This window comes from Protopterus annectens, chromosome 11.part0, assembly GCF_019279795.1.
Source record: "Protopterus annectens isolate FY-2018-M chromosome 11.part0, PAN1.0, whole genome shotgun sequence".
Classification (NCBI taxonomy): domain Eukaryota; kingdom Metazoa; phylum Chordata; order Ceratodontiformes; family Protopteridae; genus Protopterus; species Protopterus annectens.
The window spans coordinates 189,615,296-189,636,166 of record NC_056745.1 but is presented as its reverse complement, the minus strand read 5'-3'; the positions used below and the strand labels follow the sequence as shown (position 1 = coordinate 189,636,166).

Here is a 20,871-nt window from a genome sequence, read left to right as displayed (position 1 = left end):
CCCCTCAGGGGTGCTGAAAAGGTTTGTCAGAGAAAGATTCTCTGCTACCCTGATTTTGCGGACCCCTTCTGCCTCTGAGGCGGCGTCTATTATTGTTCCCTCCCCTGCCCCTGGAGGGAAACTCACCACGTGTGTCAGGCACGACTCCCTGGGGTTTCCGAAACCACATTTTCCCACTCTTCTGACCTTTAGGGTATGGTCTAGAGGGAGTAGAAAAACAGACTCCCACAGCAGAGAGAGAGTCTTGCCTTCCCGCTCACACCTGGTAAGGGTATCCTTCACCTGTGGTCCAGACAGAGCCGAACCATCAAAGGGGGTATTGGTGAAGGACGCCTTAAAGGGGTCAGCAAAGTTACATAACCACATCCAGGCATGTCTTCTCAACGCCACGCCTGTATCTGCGGCCCTACTCGCCCCATCGGCTGCATAAGAAATGAGCCGCATGGAGGAGTTGACAATTGAGTTAAGGGTCGCCAGCTGGGAGTTAATCTTATCTTGAGCCCCTGCAGCTGATGGATCCTGAAGGGTATCACCCAGTTCCTTGAGAAGATCCCTTTGAAGGCGAGTGAAGTGGCACAGATAATTCAGCGACCGCATGGAAAAAGTCGCTGAGGAAAACATCCACTTCCCGTACCTGTCCATTGTCCTAGACTCTATTAGGTGGATGGACAGGCACTGAAGGGTCAGCTAACTCCTTCTTCGTGGCTGCTGCAACCACCATGTCAAAAATTGTTTGTTGGGTGGGGCTGTAATGAACTTAATGGGCCTGCGGGGAGTTGGTTCCACTGTGTCCGGGGCTGACCACGCCCTTCGAGCCACTACTTCCCATCAGCGAGTCGAAGGGTGGAGACACCCAGGAGGTGGAAGGGCGAGAACCAAACGTGTCGAGGTATACCGACTCGTCCTCGGAAGGGTTAAGGGCAGTCCAGTTCCCCTCTGCTTAAGGATCTCTAGGATGTCTGAAAAAGAAACATCCTCAGAGGGGGATCTTGGGGACCCTTCCGAATCCTCTAAGTCGGTATCAGACGTGACTGACTACGGGGAGTCGACATGTTTTCTCTTACATTTTCTCTTCCGAGGGGGCTCCTCTGAATGATCAGGGGAGGCCTCGGAAGAAGAAGATATGCCCAATGGGGCGACCTGGCGCATCTGTTTTCCACGCTTGGGGTGAGAAGGGTGGGCAGAGACCGATGCAGGCACCATGGGGGGAGGAGCCGACGGGACCGACTCAGGAGTCAGCATGCTCCTCATGACCTCGAAAGCGCCCCTATCAGGCAGAGCAGAAGGTCCCTGCTCCAAAGAGACGTGAACCCCACCCGGCACCGAGAGGGACGGCTCTGAGGCCGATGTCAGAGCCGAGCTCACCTGCGCCGAAGCCCCGAGAGGGAGAATGGGGTCGGACAAGGGTCCAATGCCACTTGCCCCCTCGGAGCCGACGAGGGAGTCCCGGCGCCCAGATCCCTCCAAGGAAGGAACCAATGAAGAGATTGGAGCTGACGAAGGAGCCGAAAGGTGTGGTATCGGCTCCGACGTTCCCAAGATTCGAGCCCCAACCAGCTCCGGCTCCGAACACAAAGGGGGAGTCGAAGGAGGAACTGCTGAAGACACAGGGACAGCCACAGTCTGTTGAGAAGGGCTGGTTAAAATTTTGGCCAGGGCCTGCGATTTAAGGAGTCTACTGACCACACTCTCCAAGTCATGATCGGATAGCCTGGAGGACCGAGAGGAGTGGGACCTATGGCTTCATTCAGACTGAAGCAATGGTGACCTCGGAGCCGAACGAACCGATTCTAGGGAAGGGGACCTAGAATGTTTTCGGCCCAAAGATGGTTCCGACACTAAAGTCAGAGCTGACTGAGGTCCAGAGATGTTGGTTCCAGCCGGAACCGAAGAGGAGGCAGATGCTCCGCCTGGCGATGGCTCTTAGCTGGGAGCCGATGGCTTGGCAGGCTTTAAGGATTTCCCTGACTGAGGTTTTGCTGGGGATCCCTCTGGCTTAAGTAAGCCTCTCAAAATAAGCTTGTTCCTATACTCCTGCAGGACTCTCGGGCTGAAGGCATGACAGACAGAGCAGGAGTCCTGCAGGTGTAGGGAACCCAAGCAATAAACACAAGACGTGTGACCGTCCATCAGAGACATCTTCTGACAGCACGAGTCACACTTCTTGAAGCCTGAAACTTTGCTATCCTTGGACATACTGGAAGGGGATACCAAAGACAGAAAATTAAACTAGTGCTTAAACAAGGCACACAGGAACAGTCACACACCCGCACTAGTTAAACTAACAATAATAACAACCAAAAACTATCACACCACACTTAATAACAACAAAAACTATCCACTAATAAAAATATATACAAATATTACAAGGCTAAACACTACTCCTATTAGGTACAAAAAAGGGTGGGGTTAGCCACTAAAGAGAAGAAACAAGGGGGGGGGGGGAGTAGAAACTCTCTAACAAAAACAAGTTTCCTGAGTGGGACAAACTAGGAGATACACAGTCTAATTATACTAAAAGGGAAAGACTATCTATATATAAGAAAATACAAAGATAGATTTTAAGCTAATAAGACCAAAAAAGATTAATACGACCTGAGCCAGTAAATATGCAACCTCGTAGCTGAAGCGGCAAACGTGATCTGGGTATCTAGCGCCAAGCATTGTGGGATATGGGGAGGCCTCTAGCCAGTAAATAGCTCTCGAGCTTTAGTAGATGGCCGAGTCAGAAACAAGGATTGGCTCCGAATCCAACCAGCAAGAATGAAGGTGAGAGAGACAACTTAACATCATATATTATTTCCATGTTCACCTAAGGTGAACTTTAAAAAATCTGAACTACTACTACTCAAGTTCTCCAAAAATTCATGTATCTTGAACTCATCTACTTTAGCTATAAAAAAATAAATGGTCTACAAATAGATAAAAAACGACTATGCTTGTATAATGGAAGCTTGGGTAAAAACTCAACTTCCCATCATTCCAGTACTAAACTGGCATATACTGGACCAACAGTGCCCCCCCCCCATTGTAATGCCTTTTAACTGTTTATAGTGCTGCTTGTTAAAAATGAAAAACTATTTTCCAATAAAACATCTAACAATTCCATGTACAATCTGATGTTGTGTTCGAAAATAGTGAATTTAAATAAAAAACTTCTTATATATTCTACTCCATTATGTGGGATACAACTGAATAACGAAATCACATCAACTGTGAACATAATATATTTCTCTTCTTTATTCATACTGTTCTGCTGAAACAATCTAATTTGATTTAAAAAATCCCACGAATCTGAGATGTAAGAAAATAGCATCTGTACTAGGGGATTTACACTATGATTTAAACAAAGAAATACCCACCGTACAATTACCAGGGGCACATACAATCGGATGGAAAGAGGGTGAGTTGCATTCTTACTTAATTTTGGAAAACCGAAAAGGATTCCAATCTTAGGATGTTCAACCCATAAAAAACTGTACAGTTCATAATCAATACTTCCATTCAACAGTTCGTATAAAACACTGTGAATGTACACAAAACTTTTTTGTACATCTTGGCTATTTACTATTGCATATTCCAAGTTGTTACTCAACATCTCCTCGATGTTGGCATTATATCTATCTGCATCCATAATAACCACCCCTCCCCCCTTTGTCTGCCTTCATAAATCTCAACATCTGTTCTACGTCTGAGATCCAATAAAGCAGCTCTTTCATTACTTAAATTACAAAAACATTCTTACTTTTGATATTCAAACAATTTCTTATGGCACTCTCATAAAATGACTCAAAATGGTATGTATTAAACTAGGATTAAAAATTGACGGTTTAGATTAAGTCTTTTTAACATGAACGTCTTTCATAATATACTGTAAATTCAACCTTCTTGTATAAAGTTTCAGTTGTACAACTGTTCTTGTCATATTTGCTCTCCTGCTAGGCAGAAAATTAAATCCCAACTGCAAAACTTTAATATTAGCTTCAGTGATGTTAAAATTTGACATAATCCATAATCCTTCTTCGGTTTTGATCATGATGACAGAGATAAAAAGAATGATTTTCCATCTGTGAATAATGGAACAGAGGATGATGTTTATGTGAAAAGTATTCTGTTTCCAGTGCGAACACAGGTAGTACCATCAAACACTAACTGTTCCTTTAAAAACAAATACAAACAAACAAGGAAATGATGTCATGGTTCAAGGTGATGAAGGAAGCTCAAGTGGAGCAGTAGGGATTCATACTACCACGGACTGACAAAAGCATCTCTCGGTGACTGACCCTGTCAAGGGATGAGGGCAAAATAACTTCTGCATTTGCTGTTTAGGTGAGAAGCAAACAGGTCACAGTAAGTTTGGCCCAAGTGGCTGAAGATCTTTGCTGCCACTGATACGTTGACAGACCACTGATGAGGCAGTAATATCGTTCCGTTCTGCTCAACTTATTCACTAGGATGCTGGAAGTCCCATGTATATATGTTGCTACAGAAAGCAGTTTGAAGACATTGCCCACCGTCAGACTCTCATGGCTTCCCAGGAAAGAGGGTATGATCTGGTTCCACCCACTCTGTTGATGTATCAAACTACTGACATGTTGTCTGAATGTATGGCAATCACATCCTTGGGTAGATGGTCCTGAAGAACCTGCAATGTAAGGAGAATCGCTCTTAACTCCAAGACATTGATGTGAAGGTTGGCCTCTGACAGGGACCACATTACTTTGACTGTTCTCCCTTCCAAATGCCTCCCTCCCCCCACAAGAAGGGAGGGATCCGTAGTTACTGCAACTTTGGGTATCGGAGGAGAGAAGTGTCTGCCCACAGGGACTGAATCAGATGTAATCAGACACTGGATATGGTTACTGCAGACCTGCACAAGTCAAATTTTGTGGTGAAGAGGATGAATTCTTTGGGATCACTCTACAGCTCATGTCCATTGTAGAACTCTTGTGGTATATGGCTAATGGGGCCGTCACAATGGAAGTTATTAGCCCTAGTAGTCTTAATATCAGTTGAGCCTGGGGGTGTGAAGAGCTACTAATCTGAGTTTTTTTTTATCTGTGTTGAGGGTAGAAGCTAATTGTCCAGATATGGGAATACTTGCATCCCAAAGCCTGAGAAAGGCTGTCAGCACTGTCATTATCTTGGTGAATACCTGGAGGGCTGTGGTGAGACCAAAAGGCAGCACTCTGAATTGGAAGTGAATGGTTCCCAGCTGGAAATGGAGAAATCTCCTCGACTGCCTCTGGATCTTTATGTAATAGTAGGCACCTTGGAGATCTACAGAGCACACCAATTGTTCTTTCTGAGAAGAGGCAGAATGGACTGTATCATGACCATCCGGAATTTTGTCCGTTTCACAAATTGATTTAATTTGCTGAGATCCAAAATTGGTCTTAGGTCCCCCCGTCTTTTTTGGAACCAAAAAAAAAACCTTGACTAGACTCTGAATTCTAACGGGTTTTAGGGGACTGTTTGGATGACTCTTTCGAGCAGCAATATCTGAACTTCTGTTACTGTAGATTCTGATTGGGTGGAATGTTGGCAATCTTTCATTTTATTCTTGGAGTTTCAAAAAAGGAAATTGAATAACCTCTGGAAATGATACTTAGCATCCATGAATCTTGAGTTACATACTGCCAGGCTAGAAGGTGTAAGGAGAAGCACCCCCCGACTGCCTCCAGTGTGAAGCAGTTGGGCAAGCATTCAAGGATGCTGGAAAGTCTTCTTTGTGAATGGACCACAGAAAACCTAATTTTGCGGACTACCTCGGCAACGTCCTGGGGAATTACTTCCACCTATGCCTCTGGGAGGCCTGTTTCCAGAAATGTCCTGGTAAAAGCCTTGAGACTTTTTGAACCACATTTTTCTTCCCCCTCTGATTCCTGAAAAAGGATCTCTGAGGGGTTCAAAAACAAATTCTAACAGAGAGAAGGTCTTACCATCCTGTTCACTTCTGGTAATCATGTCCTTGACTTTCAGTCCAAGCAAAGTGGAATTCATAAGGGGGACTGATGAAGGACGTTCTGAAGCTTTTCACAAAGTCACAGATCTGCATCCAGGCAAGACGATGTACTGTAATGTCAGCACCGTCTGCACAGGCTGCACTGGAAAGCATTTTCATGGATACAGTCTTAGTAGATTGTAGGGCTGACAACTAGAACATCCACGGATAAGTTACTGAGACAAGAATTTGAAAGATCCTTTATCAAGTCCCTCTGGAAACGTGTCAAGCAAACTAGGTAATTCAGTGCACGAACAGAGAAAGTGGCTTGACAGATTTTTATGGTCTTGTCTTTCTCCAGTCTCTTGAATACTCCTTCAATGAGGGATCCAAAAAATCCTTACCCAGTTCCATCTTTACAAGGTCTGGATTGGGCAGAGTACTCAGACAAGTCTGCGAATCACAGACTCTGTGGCTGTTGCCCTACATGATGCATCCACTACATTATATCCAAACTTTCTGAAATGGTTGTCAACCTAAAAGGAGAGGTCACAGAAATCAAGTTGTTCCCGTTTCAGATCCTAACTTTATATCTCCTTTGCCATAGCCCTCATCTTCTCCAGCAAGGACTGCTGAGAGATAAGCCAATCAGGAATATGGATCCTGGATGGTACAAGAGCACCATCCAGGATGGTGGATCAGCTGGAGGATTCTTGTAAAGGAATTTATGGGAATCTTTGAGCCATAAAAGTAGCATAGCTTTCTGGGATTGGGGGGGGGGGGGAGGGTGGTTGGCTACACAGATGCATTGGTAAACAAATTCTTCTAGACATCCATAACTGAAAGAAAGTACAGTTTTGTACCTACCATAAATGTAGATGCTCGAGTGTATACCCTGCTGCAATCATCACACTTGGGTTATCCTGCCGTCAGGCGGTCCCGCAGTCGGCCCGAATTTCAAAGTCTTGGTCCGGCGTTGGTTGCTGTCGCTTCTTCCCTGACGTCAGTGCGCCATGGGTATACAAGAGGCATCCAACGCCATTTTCTTCAGTTTTTCTTGCCCAGATGTCAGGTGCCCCCAATAGGTAGGCAAAATATATATATATATATATATATATATATATATATATATATATATATATATATATATAAATACATATAGCTATATAAAAATAAAACAATACCCTTAGGCACAAGCAAATACACCACAGAAGTAGCATAGGATAGGGTGGAAGAGAAGTTCAGCTAGTTCAGAGGGGATGGAGGGAGGGTAACCTGGACTGCAGCAGGGTATACACTCGAACATCTACATTTATGGTAGGTACAAAACTGTACTATGTTCATCGTGTTACCCTGCTGCAGTCATCACACTTAGGTAGAATCCCAAAGCTAAGGATGGGAGGTGGAGTCAAACAGGGTTAGAGGAGGCTAGAAGGCCCTGCAAAACTGCAGTGGCGAAGCCAGCTCTAGTCTTAGAGTAAAGTGGTAAGTGATAGTGTTTGGTGAAGGTGTGTACTGAACTCCAAGTTGCAGCTTCCAGAATATCCATGGTAGGCAACCCCTGAGGAAGGCTGTAGATGTAGCTGCTGCCCTGGTGGAGTGGGGCCTAATGCTAGCAGGAACTGGTTTTCCATGGTGGGTGTAGCAAAAACGTATGCAATGTCCTATCCATTTGGAAATGGTCTGTTTTGAGATGGCCTTTCCTTGTGATGTAGCATAGGATACAAAAAGCTAGTCAGATTTTCTGAAAACCTTAGTTTTATCCAAGTAGTAACGTAGCTGCCTGTGAATGTCCAAGGAATGCAGGAGTCTTTCTCCTTTGTTCTGCGGATTTGGAAAGAAGGTGGGTAAATGGATGGTTTGATTTAGAGCCACACTGGATACCACCTTAGGCATAAAGGAGGGGTTAGTTCGTAGAGAAACTCTGTCTTGATGAAAAATGAGGAAAGGCTCTATCGCCATAAGAGCCTGAAGCTCTGAGACTCTTCTGGCTGAAGTAATTGCTAGCAGCAGGGCAGTCTTCCATGATACAAACTTTAAGTCAGCTGAGAAAGCTGGCTCAAAAGGAGGTAGCGCAAGTTTTTCTAGAACAAAACTGAGGTCCCAAGTTGGTGTTGGTGCTCACCTGGAAGGCCTAATGTTTTTGGCCCCTCTGAGAAACTGCCTTAGAAGTGGATGTGAAAATAAGGGAGTATCCGTGTTGTAGTGAGCTGAAATAGCTGAGGCGTGGATTTTAATAGATGAAAAAGAAAGTCCTTTGTGTAACATCTCAGTTAAATATTGTAAAATCTGAGGTATGTCCGGCAGAAGGGTATTTTGGCCTTTAGCTTGGTTCCAGGCGCAAAACCTTTTCCATTTGTCTGAGTAGGCTTTCCTGGTGCTGGGCCTCCTGGCCTCCAGAATAACATCCATAACATCTTGCGAAAGAGGAGCTGGCTGGTTGCTTAGGAGATTTGCCATGCAGCCAAATTTAAGATTTTGAGCTGGCTGTGTAGAATCTGACTGTCTGGCTGTGTGAGCAGATGAGAAATTTGTGGTAAAATCCACAGTGGGCCCTGGGCCATATTCCTTAATAGTGGGTACCAGTGCTGGCGTAGCCAGTCTGGGGCAATGAGTATCATTTGTGGTCTCTCCATCCTGACTTTCAGCAGCACCTTTGTGAGAAGGGGCAATGGAGGGAAGGCATATACTGACAGCATTTTCCAACTGAATGAGAGTGTGTCCACTTTCCAAGCTTGATGGTGAAATGTCCTTGTGCAAAATTTTGTTAGCTGATAGTTTTGGGGGCTGGCAAACAGGTCTATGTCTGGGTGTCCCCATTTTTGAGTTATCATTGCAAATACTTGTGGATCCAGTTTCCACTCATGGGGATCCATGATGTTTCTGCTTAGGTCGTCTGCCAATGTGTTCTTTTTTCCTGGCAGGAATTGAGCTTGTAATTGTACTTAGTAAGCCAGTGCTGTGTTCCACAAGGTCATTGCTTGCCTGCATAGAGGGTAGGAGTGTGTACCCCCTTGTTTGTTTATGTACCACATTACTGTGGTGTTGTCTGTCCTTATTATAAGCTGTCCTGGATGTAAGAGGTCCTTGAAGGCTGTCAGGGCATTCTGTACAGCTAGCATTTCTTTTTGATTGATGTGCAGATTTCTTTGATCTGCAGTCCATATGCCTTGAACGCACCATCCTGCCATGTGTGCCCCCCCCCCCCCCCAGGCATAGTCCGATGCATCTGTTGTCTTAGTTTGCCTGGATGGGGGTAAGGTGAAAGGCTGACCCTTGTTGAGGTGACATGCCTGTGACCAGCATAGAAACTCCTGTTGAAGGCAGAGAATGAGAGGTATCATTGTTTCCAAGCTGTGGCTGTGCTGATTCCATACGCTTTTTAGGTACCATTGTAATTTCCTCATATGCAGTTTTGCAAATGGTATTAGTAGTATGCAAGATGCCATGAAGCCCAAGGCCTGCAGAATTTTTCTTGCAGGGAGTTGGGTCTTTGTTGCCATTGTTTTGAAGTATTGAGTTAGCTGTAGTCGTTTGTCTGGCATCAAGTAAGCCATCTGGGCCGCTGTATTCATGCTGGCACCCAGGAATGCCATATTTTGTGAGGGCACTAATTTTGATTTCTTTTCATTTACTGTGTACACTAGGCAACTTAGAAGGTGTTTTACAAAAGCTAGATGATGTAAGAGAGTGTCCTTGCTTTCTACTTGGATGAGGCAGTCGTCCAGGTATGGATATATTTGAATTCCTCTTTGTCTGCAGTATGCAATTACTGGTGCCAGGCATTTTGTGAAGACCCTGGGCACAGTAGATAAGCCAAAGGGCAGTGCAGAGAATTGGTAGTGGGTTGAACCTGCAATGAAGCGGAGGTATCTTTTGCAATTTTGTCTGATAGGGACATGCAGGTATGCCTCCTTGAGGTCCAACGTTACTAGCCAAGCCTTCTTGCCCAACATGGGAAGAAGCTGCTGTAGTGTTAGCATCTTGAATTTGGGTACTTGCAAGAAGGTGTTTAGAATTGAAAGGTCCAGAATGGGTCTCCAAGCATTGTCCTTTCTGGGGACTAGAAAGAGCCTTGAGTAAAATCCTTGGCCTTGCTCCTGTGTAGGTACCAGTTGAATGACTCTCATGTCCATGAGAGCTGTAATTTGTTTTTGTGCCTCTGCCCATTGACTTTGTGGCAGGTTTGGCATGCCTTTTATCCTTGGCAAGGTGTGGAAATGGAATCTGTTTCCTTGTGAGATAATGTCTAGGATCCATTTGTCCTTTGTGACGATGCACCAGTTGTCTGCAAAAAGTGCTAATTTTCCTCCCAAGGGAGCTGCCAAGAGAGTTTTGCTTGGCAGTTTGAGGTTTAAGTCATTGTGTTTGCCTTCTAGTAGTTTGGGACCTGTCTTCTCCTCCCTTCTGTGTTGCAGTGCCCCATTGGCGAGGTTTGTAAAGGATTTGTGCTGGTCCTCTGCCCCTTGGGTGCCTGTACTTACCCCTCTGTGGTCTGTCAGAAGCTGGAAAAGACCAATTTGTTGTTGGCCAATTTCTGCTGAAGCGTGGGGGCTGTACCTGTAAGAAATCTTTGACCGTCTGCATAGATTTTGCCTTATCCTCCATTTTCTTTAAAACCTCTTCTGCTTTAACCCCAAATAAGACATCCTGCTGTAAGGGTGCATCAAGTAACCTTGCTTTAACATGATCAGGCAGAGTTTGTTCCTTTAACCAAGCATGCCTACGTATAACAGACCCAGTAACAGTTGCTCTACAGGAAGCTTCCAAGGAATCAAATCCACATTGTAAAGTATGTTTGCCCACCTGTTCAGCTGCATGCAACAGATCCTGCATTTCCTTGAATTCAGACTGTTGAGGGTGCGTGCTCATCTTTTGTTTTATTTGAGACATTAGGAATTGCTGGTATTTAAGCATGTGAAATTGACAATTTAGTGCTCTCATAGCCAGAGTAGCTGAGGTGTAAACCTTCTTCCCCCACCTATCTAGTGTGCTCTGGAGTCCCTTTCAGAGGGTACAGGATTTTTGGCCATAGAAGCCTTAGCCCCTTTGGGACCCTGGGAGATTGTCTCTGGATCAGCAACAGGGCTTTTGAAAAGGAATTTGTGTGAGTCAGGTACTCTATAGTATCTATCTGGTTTGGCTGGAGCAGGAGGCAGAGAATCTGGATTTAGACTAGATTCTAAATAAACATCATCCACAATGTCTAAAACTGGGGGAATAGCAAGTGGTCTGTGTTGGGGGAGTAAAAGAAACTCTCGGAGCCTTTTCTTTGAGTCGGAGTAGTCCTGACCTTCATAGTGGAAATGTTCCCTTATGGTATGTAAGGTTTCCCCAAAGGAATAGTCTTCAGGGGGAGAAGCTGAGGGAATGGAATCTTCAGCATCAGAATCTTCATAAGGGGGAAAGGAGTAATCCTGTTCCTCAGAGAAGCCTGAGGAAATAGACACTTGATCAGAGGAGGCATAATCATCCTCTTGTCTAGGCCTTTTGTTGGGAGGGGTTGGGAACCCCTAATTAAAGAAATCAAATCTTCAGCCATTTTAAGCATGTTTCTTAGGCATGGAGCCTTGAACTGGAGACTGAAGTGCAGTCTTTTTTGGTTTTAGAGGAGTCTTAAGCATAGCATAAGATTTTATGGTGAGAGTAGTCAGTCTGAAGATACCTTCTGAAACCGAAGGTGTTTCTACAGCACCGGCTTCTCCTTCTGCAATGTCGTTGGTAGGGCCTAAAGAAAATGGCTGTGTTGGAATAGAACTCTCTGCTAGAGAATCCGAAGCGGTCTGGGGTTCCGATTCTGTGGTAGCCAGGGGCTGCGTAGGCGCCTCACTGAAAACCGGAGCACTGGCAACCGGCCCAGCCGAGGCCTCGGAATCTGGCTTAGATCTAGGCTGCCTGTCTTTATCTTTGCGTTTTTTATGCACGCCGGTAGTTGGTTGCTCCGACGGGATAGTGTAATTAAATTTCCTACCGAAGTAGTGTCGTGCGAAATCAAAGCGTCGCTTTATAGTTCGCTTATTGAACCTAGCACAAAACCGACAACCAGTGGCGTCGTGGTCTGGGCCTAGGCAAGGTATACAATAAGAATGAAAGTCCTTATGAGATATTTGCTTCCCACAAGAAATGCAATTGTTAACTTTTTCTGACAACGGACTGAGGCAAGAAAAGGTTCCCAAACGGTGTACTTAGCTTTGAAGACTTTGGACTGAAACTCTATTCGAAAATCTCAGGTGTTGGCCGACCGGCACTTGCGAACTGCTTCTGCTTCAGGCACCGCGCAGCAAGAAAGACTGAAGAAAATGGCATTGGATGCCTCTTATATACCCCTGGCGCACTGACGTCATGGAAGAAGCGACAGCAACCGACGCCAGACCAAGACTTTGGAATTCGGGCCGACTGCGGGACCGCCTGATGGCAGGATAACCCAAGTGTGATGACTGCAGCAGGGTAACACGATGAACATCAACATGCCCTACGTTCATACAGTCCCATGAAAGCTCTATATTTGAGCCGGGTTTCTAAGCACTATTTTGCCTCTCAGTGCAACTCCTCCAAGTTACAGAGGTTGTCCCCAAAAGAGAAATCCTCTAGTAGAGATGCAGAAGATAGGGTGACCCCAGTATCAGATACAAAAGCAGCAGAAGAAGGGAGGAGATCCACATAAGTCAGGTCATCTGCTTCCAAAACCAAGGCTATCTAAATCCTCCACACTTCTGTTCTAACAAGGAGTCCCAAACACAGCAGCGATATCCAGAGCTGATTTTCTGGACTTTAGGACAGACAAAATCCTGAGCTAGCCGAAAACGTTGCAGGGAAGAAGCCCTGGAAGCTGTGGGAATCAAGGCACTGCCTGATCTATGCTAAGGCAAACTGGCTGTCCTTGTTTGGCCTTTTGTACTTTGTGCTTCATGGTTTTAGACAAAGATGCCCTGGAGGCTTGGGGTCACATTCAGGTGACAGAGACCTCAATCCAGGCCCTGGGTGCTCTCTCATGGACAAATACAGTTGGAACACAGCCATCACTGGCAATCAAACCATGGGCCTCTCGACAATGAGGAGGCCTCAGTATCCAAAGGTGTGGTACAGCCCTCAAGTCCAGGAAGACTTGTGAAATGCTGATGGCATGGCAATCTGCACAGCAAGGCCTCAGCCAAGACTGACTTGAGGGTGGTTGGGAAAGGCCCTCTCCACTTCAGGAATCACTGGACTAAGGAGAACACAGTTTTCCAAGAGGGACTTTCTTGGTCACCAGATGTTTCTTCCCATGTTTTTCTTCAGAATGATTCTTTTTAGGCAGAGGATTGTCAGAGGCCTTGATCAATGTCATAACAGCTTGGAACCAGGTATGTGGCCCTTTCGTCATTGCAAAATCCAGCAGAGATTGCTTTTATCAACTGTCCTCAGGCTGAAGCTGGCACAAGTCCAAAGGAAGTATTTCCCATGTCCAGCCATAGGTTACTGTTGAAATAATTAAATGCCAGGGATGCAGAATACAGAAATGAACACATCATCTTTCTTTTTATACAGGGTGCCACTGAGACCTTAAAAATCAATGTTCCTAGATTTGCAGCCATATCAGGAGAGGGACACAACACCATCAAGTACATGAAAGGGAGTGTTACCAAAATGATAAAAGGAATGGAGAAACATGGATTAAAAAGAAAGGGTTAGAGCTCTGTGAATTAACACAATGAAGACAGAAGGAAATATATGATATGACAAGGATCCAGAGCATAATTATCAACATATTTGTGGTACAATTGAAAAGGAAAACTGTATGGAAGGAGTGACAGAGGAAAGGGTAAAACATTTATGGACACTGAACATAAGACTGACCTAAGAAAATATTGTCACACAGATAGGAAGGAGGATCCAGGAATGCTCTGCCAATTGAGTGGTGAAGCATGCATCTACACAGCCGTTTTTAAATATGCTGACCATAAATGAAAAATGATGGAGAGGGGAACTGCACAGGATTAGCTCTGATGTAAAAGAAATTAGGAAAGCTAAAGGTCATCCTGTCTTCAGCACCTATGTACTTTCTTATGAACTAGAGAAGTTCTAGAATCCTGTAAGGGTATATCATCTGTATTTGATCTGCAGGTCCATGGTTTCACTCGTCTGCTCTGATAAAAGAGGCAGGTTTACCCACAGAGGATTACTATTGTGGAAACTTTACTGGAAGAGACATACCAATCTGGAAGATGTACAGACATCAGAATTAGATTTCTCATAAAGTCTGAAGCTTTACACTTTTATCATGATAAATGTATGTAAAAGAAAGCCCTGTCATAGAGAACATTTGTTTTTTCTGCAGGCAACTGCCATGGATTTTCCTACATTGCAAGAATTATTTATTTTAATGTGGAGTTAGATATGATGATGCTTGACCATTTACATTTTATGAAGTACAGACTAAACAAATGCAGCAGTAACGCATTTTAACATAAACATTAAAGCGGATATCAGAATAGAGCCATCATTAGTTACTACAACTCTCACTACTAGTATGTGAATAAATATGATTTTTAATGTATGCTTACTTGAGGGGAGAATTAACTGCTGCATTCGACAGGATAAGCAGCACTGCCTTACAAAACAGCAACAAATTCATTTCTGTGTCTTTCACACACTGAATGGATTAAAGCCTGGGTAGGCATCAATGTTAATGACAAAGAAAGAAGCTGGAATTACATGGTCCCAAACTTCACTTAGAACAGAAATTTATTAATGAAAATCTTTGACAAAGGTGAGAGAGAATAAACACCAAAATAACTTACAGTCTGAGGTCTGAATGGTATCCTTTCATTATTAATGTCCATCCCTGGGATAATGACGGTCATCCTTCTTGGTCCTTTAAATCCCAAAACATTTGTTTCCTAAAAATAAAAGCTAAGGTCAGGTGTGGCAAGAGTGTTCAGTGTAGACAGCAAAAATGCCTCCTGCATCTTCTCATACTAGAAAATTGATTCTCATGAAAAAAAATGTTAATTTTTAAAATATCTGAAAATGAGAAAGGTGAATTTACAAAGACTCTTGCTGTAACTCAAGATTATCACTTGAAGCTCTGCCCCAGGAAATACTTTAGTGCAAAACATTCATTATTCTTGAATAATAAATTAATGCAAGTAGACACCAACGATCTTGTGATAAAAGCAGAAGTTGATAAATCAAATACTCCTGCATTCTATACAACAGACTGAAAGAGACCTATGAAATACATTACGTTGTTAACAGCAACAAATGTGCCAACCACTTCTTAATCTGAATGGAACAAGTTTTAACACTCATGATGCTAATCAGTTGCACAAAAGATACTATAGTGTTGGTTCTGTAACATTCAGTATTCAAGATGACTCAAACATAACACAGACACATACTGCACATGGACAGCTTCAGAAGCATTTACTTTCAAGTGCACAACAAAAGCAATATACCAGAACTTAAGAATGTACAGTAAGGTCTGACATAGGTTAGAGGTGCCAACTCTGTTAAAGGTACAGACATTTACTACGTCCACTGACTATCAAACTTTGAAGTGTTCCATGGAGTACATGGGAGCCAGGACTTTAATGGAATAGTGTTTTGATTGACAACTGTTTAGTTGACAAAATCTGGTCAACAGTTGTGTGAGACTGCACATTTCTCTGGGCTGGGGAATATGATCTTTCCACAGTATGGTGGTGAAGTAGGAGTTACATAATTAGCAAGGGATGTTTTAGGTCTTTTTTATGTTTTAATTTTGCATGGCCCTAAGTTATTGCTCAGCACATGCAGAACAGTGTGACAACTGTGATATTGAGAAAAGATGTTTATTCTCATTTTTTGTCTGCATTTTGATTTGATATCTCTAATCTGTACAACTGTACTTATTCTTCTTGTGTGTTACAGCTGTATATCTCTTAGTGTTGACCTCAGTTGTAGTGAAATCCTTTGTCTGGAGGTCTTGTCTGTTTTCTTAGTGGCAGTAAATTTTCAGAACTGGTTTCATCTGGCCAAAGTATTCCTGCATTTGTATTGTTTGGTTTCTGTCCTGAGTTTTAAATCAGATTTACCTGTTTCTCAGGCCGCTGCAGAAAGATTAACCTCCTGCCAGCTGTGATATTGAGAAAAGATAAGTGTTTATTTTCATTTTTGTCTGCATTTTGATTGAATATCTCTGTAATCTGTACAACTGTACTTCTTCTTCTTGTGTGTTATAACTGTATATTCTCTTAGTGTTGACCTCAGTTGCTGTGAAATCATTTGTCTGGAGGCCTTGTCTGTTTTCTTAGTGGCAGTAAGTTTTCAGAGCTAGTTTAATCTGGCCAAAGTATTCATTCATCTGTATTGTTTGGTTTCTGTCCTGTGTTTTAAATCAGATATACCTGTTGATCAGGCTGCTGAAGAGAGATTGACCAACTGCCAGCTGTGAAATTGAGAAAAGATAAGTGTTTATGCTAATTTTTTGTCTGTATTTTGATTTAATATCTCTGCAATCTGTACAACTGTACTTATTCTTCTTCTTGGGTGTTATAGCTGTATATCTCTTAGTGTTGACCTCAGTTGTAGTGAAATCCTTTGTCTGGAGACCTTGTCTGTTTTCTTAGTAGCAGTAAGTTTTCAGAACTAGCTTCAATTGGCCTAAGTATTCCTGCATCTGTGTTGTTTTGTTTCTGTCCTGTGTTTTAAATCAGATATACCTGTTGCTGAGGCTGCTGCAGAGAGACTGACCTACTGTGCCAGCTGTGATGCTGAGAAAAGATAAGTGTTTAATCTCATTTTTTGTCTGCATTTTGATTTAATATCTCTATAATCTGTACAACTGTACTTATTCATCTTCTTGTTTGTCTCCACCCTCCCTCCCTGTTCTTGTTTTGGTGTTAGTGTTGGTGGCTCTGGAATAGCCTGCCCCTCCTGTAAATCTGTATTTGAACACTCCCTCCTGAGTCCATCTCATTTGCTCACTTAACAGAGTACAGTGAGATCATATTCTGAGTCTAGTGCTCACTCTACATAATACAGAGAGAAAATTTGAGAAGGCCAACCCTCTTAGATTCTTCCTTCCTCTCTCATTGCACATTACTAACAAAAACAATAAAAAAAATCTGCTTTTACTGTATTTGTGTTTCCTCCTACTTTATTTTGCTTTTGCCTCTTCTTAAAAAAAGTATTCAATTTTATTTATTCTGCTGCACTTATTGCTGCTTGGTAGTAGCCCAATTAAACTAACTGTTATTCTAAGTATTTTGGTTTAAGCAGTTGGGCTTCATACTGGTTGTTTTACATTAAGAAGGTTTGTGCTCTGCACTGTTGTGGCAGGACAGGTAGCTTACATCCTTCTAAGCAGGGAACTGCTGATTGAAAGCACAGTGTCTGCTATTCTAAAAGTGTATCAGTTCTGGTTTAAGCACTTGAGCTTCAGGCCAGTTATTCTACATTAAGAAGGTTTGTGGTCTGCACTCTTGTGGGAGGAGAGGCTGGATTCTGCCCTTCTGAGCTTGGAATTTCTGGTCATAGGCTTATTGTGCCTGCTTATTCGAACCGTTTCTTTCTGAAATTGGTGCGCTTTGTTGCTGTAGCATTGGACAAGATTCAGGCCTGCTGAATCTAGCTTTGTTTGTATAACTTGAGCACTGATCCAGGCCATCTTTTTTGGAGACGGTTCCCCTGCACCTTAGTAGCGGGAGTGTGCAGTTAAAACTTGTCTGACTGAAGACTGCTGGAACAGGGCTCAGTTTTGAGTTTTTGTCTGGTTAATTGGGTAACTTGTTTAAATCAGACTGTTCGTTTTCTATTGTTTTTATATATATATATATATATATATATATATATATATATATATATATATATATATAAAATGTCACTTTATTCATCTGCTTTTACTGTATTTGTGTTTCTTCCTACTTTATTACTCGGGGCATTAACTACAAATCTGAACTGAGATACATAAACAATATGCATCTTTTTATGCGCATTTAAAGTTTTTTTTATTGTATCTGCTTTATTTTCAGAAAAAAATATATATACTTTTTCCTCGCCTTTCTAAGCTAGTATAGTCCAGTTTTCATGTTAGTGCTGAATTCAGGGCTGTGTTACAAATCTCTGTGTTTGCCCATACCTTACTTGGATAGAAGGAAGTTTCTCTGTTCACCTGTGAGAGGGGGAGCTTTGAGCAGCCTATCTGTCCCTGGAGGAGTGGTTTCAGCCCAGAAAGTAATAGTTTATTGGCTATTTTGGGCTAATTTCTCTCTCTATCATTTCCTTGCTATAAAAAACGCATTTGCCCAGTTTTGCGTGCCGGGCAGCACCGGTTAGCTAGGGTATAACTATTCCCAGCTCAGTTGCTTACAGGACATTTTGGGAGGTCTAGTGATATTTAACACTGAAGAATATAACTCACTTATGCTCTTGATGCTAAAATGATTCAGATACATATGCTAAGATTTCTGATACATTTTTTCTGACATTTTGAATAGGATTAAGGAAGAGTTATATGACATGTTAATGTGCCACCAGATTAATAAAAGAATTATATGAGGATGATATTCTAATAATTTGGGAAGGCACAATAGAACAATTTGAGAATTTTTGAAATATTTAGCAAGTGATTAAAACAATAGATAATTCAAATATACAACAGACAGAAAGAGGTCATTGACCTATATATTATTTATCTCCTTGGATCATATAAACCTATATATATATATATATATATATATATATATATATATATATATATTTATATCTTTATATAAGTTTACTTAATAGGTAAGGTAATTATCTTAATTGGATGCAAGATGTTATTTAATGAACTGTGTGATTCTAGCTGCCTTTCCGTTCTGGTTCTACTTGTGTATTATATTACTATTCCCAGCTCCACAAAGTCTCCCCTTCAATTTTTCCCTTGGAACTAGACAAACTTTCAACTTAAGCCATACATTTCTCAGCCGGGCACTTGCTCAAAACTCATAGCAAGCACTTATAAACCCTAGCACTAAAGAAGGACAAGGCTCTCTATTCAACCTTGCCAGCCATTCAGTAAAACAGTTTACTATACCTATCCAGGCATGTCCAAAGGGCAGTTTCAGGTGTTCTCTCCAGTCCAACTGGTGAATCTGGGCATTTTGAGGCAATGTTACAACTGCCTCATGTACACAAACCCTCCTCTCTTCCTACCACCAAACACTAATACATGCGAGAGATGCAATTATACAGCTAAGCTCTCTCAACCCAAGATTGGATCAGTCAAGAGGAGAAGGGAAATACTGGCATCACACCACCAGTCTCACATAGACACATTAAACCAGCACCGTTAAAAACACAGAAATACACGAAAGCATACTCGGAGGCTCCAAATAAAAATCTGCAAAAGCAACAGAGCCCTCCAAAGCAAACATCCAAGCAACCTCCACCCCCCAACACAAACCATGAAACACATACTTCACAAAAACAGTGTGCCACGCAATCACAGCCCTCAAGGCAAAATAACATACCCAACATACTAGTAATAGGTGACTCTATAGTCAGGCACACTCACTAGGCTGAATAAGGGGAAAGTTACTGCTAGCTGCCTGTCAGATGCCAGGATCCGCCACATAACACAAGCACTCAGGTCACTCCAGAACAAGTACAAATACGACACTGTCATTGTCCATGTTGGTGTGAACGACCAGAGCCGTGCCTCCCTGGACTACATGGAAGAGCGCTCTGATCACGTAGCCCAGGCCGGTATGACCCTGAGTAGCATCCTGCCCTCACCAAGAATGGTACCATGATATAATGAAAAAATTATCAATTTCAACAATTGGCTAAGTTTCTAGTGTTATTCAAAGGGGATCCAGTGTCTGTCTGCCTGGGATGACCTGCTCGACAAGCCACTTTGCTTCGTTAGAGACAGCTTGCAACTGTCACCCTTAGGCTTTCGAATACTGGCCAAGGCTCTTGCCACCCCCATAGTGCCTTTTTTCGGCAAGGCTCAAAAGACAAACCCACCACCATAAATAGCACAAGTAACAAAAATCAGAGGGTAATACTACTCAATGCCAGAAGTCTAAACCTCAAAATGCATGCACTCGAGGCACTCCTCAATATGGAGGAAATCGACATACGTGCAGTAACAGAAACCTGGTTTAAGGCTCCAGAGAGCACCCCAGCACTACCAGGCTACAACTCATACCATACATTTCGGCCACAGAACCCGGACCGAAATACAAAAGGCGGGGGGAATATCCATATTCATCAAGGATACCCACACCTCCAGGTTAGTGGCAGAGCACGATGCTTCAGAGATTATCCATGTGCAACTAACAATGGGCAAAACTGCTATTCAAATTGTAGCTTGCTACAAATCACCCGCCATGTCCCAGGACCTCCATTCCGCATTTATGGAAACACTGGGTAACATAAAGGTCCTACCAAACACCCTAATATTGGGTGATTTCAACTACCCAAATATTAATTGGGAGAACTACTCAAGTACTAACTCCCTTGCCCAACATTTCCCAGAATTTATAAACTCAAATGCCCTGGAACAACTGGTCAACATTCCCACCAGAGGTGACAACATACTGGACCTGGTCATCACCAACATGGGCGACTGGTGTTCTACACCGGAGGTCAACCCCTCGCTGGTTAGATCTGACCATAAACAAATCACTTTGGATATCCACATTTCGCCCCCACCCCCGGACAAGGAAACAACCGTGAAAAACTTTTCAAAAGCAAACTTCACGTTACTTAAGATGGAGGTGGAAAGTTTCAAAGCCCCCATGCTAAAGGATAACGCTGTCCAAGCTGCAAAATCTTTTACTAACGCATTCTACGGGCACCTACAAGAATGCATGGATCATGATATCCCAAGCAAAACCAAGATTCATAGTTTCATAGTTTAGTACTAGGCTATCTGCCCTGAGGCATTTGCAAGCCTAGCCCTAGAGATGTGGCTT

General features: G+C 42.9%; 1 protein-coding gene across 3 annotated transcripts in view; it reads right to left on the bottom strand.

Annotated features, from left to right (window-relative positions):
• TULP3 (TUB like protein 3) overlaps positions 1-20,871 on the bottom strand; it is a 1,091,431-nt gene that overhangs the window by 114,747 nt on the left and 955,813 nt on the right. For all 3 annotated transcript variants that reach the window (XM_044087608.1, XM_044087605.1, XM_044087606.1), the window contains one exon: positions 14,725-14,823. In XM_044087608.1, the coding sequence (XP_043943543.1) occupies positions 14,725-14,823 (99 nt within the window). The remainder of the gene's footprint in view (positions 1-14,724; positions 14,824-20,871) is intronic.